The 4,116-nt window shown below is 45.2% G+C and overlaps 1 protein-coding gene across 1 annotated transcript; it reads left to right on the top strand.

Annotated features, from left to right (window-relative positions):
- Window positions 1-263: 263 nt before the first annotated feature.
- On the top strand, window positions 264-3,313 carry gpr75 (G protein-coupled receptor 75). The gene is made up of 2 exons (XM_070888718.1): window positions 264-796; window positions 1,219-3,313. Exon 2 carries the CDS (start codon window positions 1,309-1,311, stop codon window positions 2,932-2,934), a length of 1,626 nt encoding a protein of 541 aa, XP_070744819.1. The 5' UTR covers window positions 264-796; window positions 1,219-1,308; the 3' UTR covers window positions 2,935-3,313.
- Window positions 3,314-4,116: the final 803 nt, after the last annotated feature.

Raw genomic sequence — 4,116 nt, 5'->3', positions numbered from 1 at the left:
TACGCGTCTATTGGAAACGGTGCCGATACGAATAATGCCACTTCTCTTTTTATCGACCCCCCCCTTTGTTTCCTGGTGTTTTTTTGGCAGCCGCTTGTAGCGGATTTAAAGTATAAAGATTGCAGTGTCAGCTGTGGTTCCCATGGTGACCCCCCCCCCCCCCCCCCTTTGCCTCGGTTGCTGCACACTGTGAATATTGATGGCTGGCCAGCTCTGGGCTACACCGATTGGCCGCTCGCTCGCCCGCCCGGCAGAGATTTGCTGCGGATGCGGCGAGGGGGGAAGCGCAGTGCGCCGGCTGAAGCAGCTCCGTTACTGGGGCCGGCTGTAAAACAACACGCGGTGTTTGATCCGAAGGGCCGGGCGAGCTGTGCTCCCACTACACGCCTGGGCCGTGCTGGGTCGGCCGGCTCTCCAAATTCTGGCGTATTCTCTGCTTTCCGGGGAATATCGGGCCGGCGTTTCAATAGATGGAAAGCCCCTTCGACTTTGGAAATGGAGCGGGTTATTGTCGACTCCAGTGGATTTTTCCCCCCTTTTGAAAATTAACGGTTGTCCTAGTTACCTCCGAATTGACACATCTGTTTCTCGGCTGCGGAGGTCGGCGCCCCTCCGTGGTCCGGCTGCTCCTTTTGGTGCAGCGTTGCGGGAATTCCTGAAGCCGCCGGAGTGTCGAGCAGTGAAGGCAGGCTGTTGTGCCGGGCCGGGGTGGCGGAGTCTGCCTGAAGACCATCCCGGCCGGAGCCGGCACTGCCAGACATTCTCCGCCAGCAAGGGCTGCCGCACACGGGGCAAGGTAAGGCGGTGTGACCGGTTCTTTCTCAGGGGGGTCCGCTGTCGGTGTGAGCACGGCCAAAGCTTTCTGTTGTACAATCGGCGCCTCGGTTCAGACGGCGACACAGTTAAGTGTGAGGGTTTGCTCGGTGTCAAATACTGGGAAGTTTTTAGGGAATGAGGGAGGGGGATGTTTCTCCCGGCTCAATAAACTCGAGTCCTTGTGCAGTATCCTGAGAAAATTACATTTTGAATTCTTGGTCTGTCAGTCGGGCAGAATTGATTCACAATGTAACCATTCAGTGGGTGAAGGCATTTTAGGTTGGAGCCCCATAAGGAATATTTGTGGGGGATGGGGGCTGGTTTTCTTGTAACCCAGAATAAGTGCAAATCCCAAAACACTGCTTTCAATGTTTCCAACTGATGAATTGTGATTGCATGTAGGTGTCGCAGGGAGGACAACAGCTATTCAATGAAACCCCATCCCGTCTCCATTGGCGCTTTCAGAAGCTGGTTCTCCAGATCGTTTGAAAGATGAATCTGACGCAAAGAATACCGTCTTCAGCAGACCAGAGCTTTCCAAATGTAATCAACACCTCGTCTGCCTGGATCAGTGGTAATGTAACCGTGGGAGATCTCCAGGAGCTCATCCACACAGCCACTCAAGCCACATGCACTCTCCTACTGGTACTTATATTCTGTTTGGGAACATATGGCAACCTGATTGTCTTCTTGTCCTTCTTCAATCCAGCATTTAGGAAATTCCGGACTAACTTTGACTTCATGATCCTGAACCTCTCCTTTTGTGATCTATTCATCTGTTGTGTGACAACACCCATGTTTGCTTTTATTTTATTTTTTGATTCAGATAGCAATGTCTCTGAGGCTTTCTGCTTCACCTTTCACCTCACCAGTGCTGGATTCATAATAATGTCCCTGAAATCTGTGGCAGTTATAGCACTCCATCGCCTGCGCATGGTGCTGGGCCAGCAACCCAACACAACAGCTTCACTTCCCTGTACACTTATCCTAACCTTCAGTCTGTGGACGATAAGTTTTACCTTAGCTACTCTGGCTACCCTCAGGACATATCCTGAGAGATCCAGAGTATGTGTGCCCCTCTTTGGATGCATTAATGGAGATGGTAAAGTCATACTCTATCTATATGTTATAGATTTTGCATTTTGTGTGGGCATTGTGTCAGTCTCCTATGTGATGATAGCCCATGCACTGAGGAAAAATGCACAAGTGAGGAAATGCGCTATCATTACTGTTGATACATCAAGACCCAAAACCCTCATGAGCACAGGGATTGATAGTGTACAGCCTGTTATGCAGCCCCTTTACCGAAATCAGAATTACAACAAACTCCAGCATGTGCAAACACATGCCTACACCAAAAAACTTACCCATGTCCAGATTTCTGAAAACAGGTTGCAACTTGTGTCTTCAGTGAACCTTTCCGGCACAAAAGGTTCAAAGGCTGTGGTGACGTGTGTTGTCATTGTGTTCTCAGTATTAGTTTGCTGTCTGCCATTGGGAATCTCCCTCATGCAAGATGTTTTGATACCACAGCGCAGTTTTATTTTAAATCAGTTTAAGTTGTTTGGATTCACATTAATATTCTTTAAATCAGGACTAAATCCATTTATATATTCACGCAACAGTGTTGGACTCAGGAAGAGAATTCTCTGGTATACACAGTATGTGGCTCTGGGCTGCTTGTGTTGCAAGCATAAGACTAGGTTACGAGCAATAGGCAAAGGGAGCCTGGATGTGAACAGAAATAAATCGTCCCATCATGAAACAAATTCAGCTTATATGTTGTCTCCTAAACCGCAGAGAAAGTTGGTGGACCAGGCTTGTGGGCCCAGTCACTCAAGGGACAGTGTGTTAAGTCCCAAAATGTCTGTTGGCCACCAGCATTATGCACAAAGTAACTCATCACCTATCAACACAAGGATTGAGCCTTACTACAGTATTTATAACAGTAGCCCTTCCCAGGAAGCAAGCACCCCAAACAATTTGCAGCCAGTGAATTCTACCTGTGGATTTGCCAAATCGCACATTGCCATGCATTACCATACAGCAAAAATACCAGATTTTGGTCGGGAGTATGATAATACCTCCACCAAGCAAATACCGGTCCCATCAGTTTGACAACAGGTTATAATCATAGAATAATACAGTACAGAAGGAGGCCATTCTGCCCATTGCTAAATTTGTTAATTGTGTCGGCTGTTATGTTCTTTTCTCACCTGAATATTCTATAATCATCAAAATACACCGTGATTGAACATTAGAAAGACATGAACCTCTCCAAAACCTATATTTACATTAAACATTTTGGCAAAATTAAATGCTTGATTTTAATAAATCCCAATGCAGGAATGTGTGCATTGTTTAAAAGGTATGTCCAATAGAGCTCAGCAATGATAATGACTGCTGTGGCAACTAACAGAGTCTGGCTTTTGTAGTTGCATCACTGTTTCTGAAATACAGCACAGCTCTAATCATGTCAACTTATTTCTTCAATAAAGTCGTGTGATTTTTTGCAATTATTTTATTTTCACTTATTGAAACTAAAACAAAATTGCATATGTAGCATTCAGCATACCTTGTTTCATTGAATTCTGTTTTTAAATAAAGTTAAATTCACATCTCTTGGTGGATATTTTATTACAAGGTTGGTAATAAGTTGACTTCACTAAGATAGAAGGGAACTAATTATTCTTTAAATATTTTGTATCATTTGTGATGTGTGTTTTGTGCTTGTAAAGATGCAGCATGTCAGTGCTGAAAAATGGAATAGGTTTCCAGATTTTTCTCCCAGAATAAGCATTAAACAATCCACATCACTTTCACATTGTGTTGGCTCCCATATAACATGCTCCAAGCCTCTGTCAATGGCAACCAATCTGTCACCAGTTACTGCGGGTAACATTGAGGATTTGTTCTGTTACTGGGTGTTTGCAGGGGTCATCTCCAATCTTACTGTGATCCTTGACATGCATTACTTTTTCCTTGTTTAAATTATTTTGAACTTTTCTCCTTAGTTTTTTTCAGGTCTTCCAACACCATGCAGCTCTCCTCAGCTGAGAGGGCAGGACAACTGTCTCCTGGGCCTTTGGTCCTGCCACTGACCAATTGGGCACACAAGTAAGACTGGTCAGGAGAGATTTGTCTTCCAACTTTTCCCTCCCTTCCTGTTCCTCTGCTTAGCACATCTCTCAATGAGAACGCACTTGTGGGATTTGTAGGCATGAGCCCACGTCCTACGATTGTTACAGCATTTTGAGGAATTGTTGTGTTCATCATTATCAGTGCATAGTTTCTTAAACA

This window comes from Pristiophorus japonicus, chromosome 9 (assembly GCF_044704955.1).
Source record: "Pristiophorus japonicus isolate sPriJap1 chromosome 9, sPriJap1.hap1, whole genome shotgun sequence".
Taxonomy (NCBI): domain Eukaryota; kingdom Metazoa; phylum Chordata; class Chondrichthyes; family Pristiophoridae; genus Pristiophorus; species Pristiophorus japonicus.
Note: the sequence above shows the minus strand (reverse complement) of the source record. Positions and strands in the feature narration are given on the sequence as shown.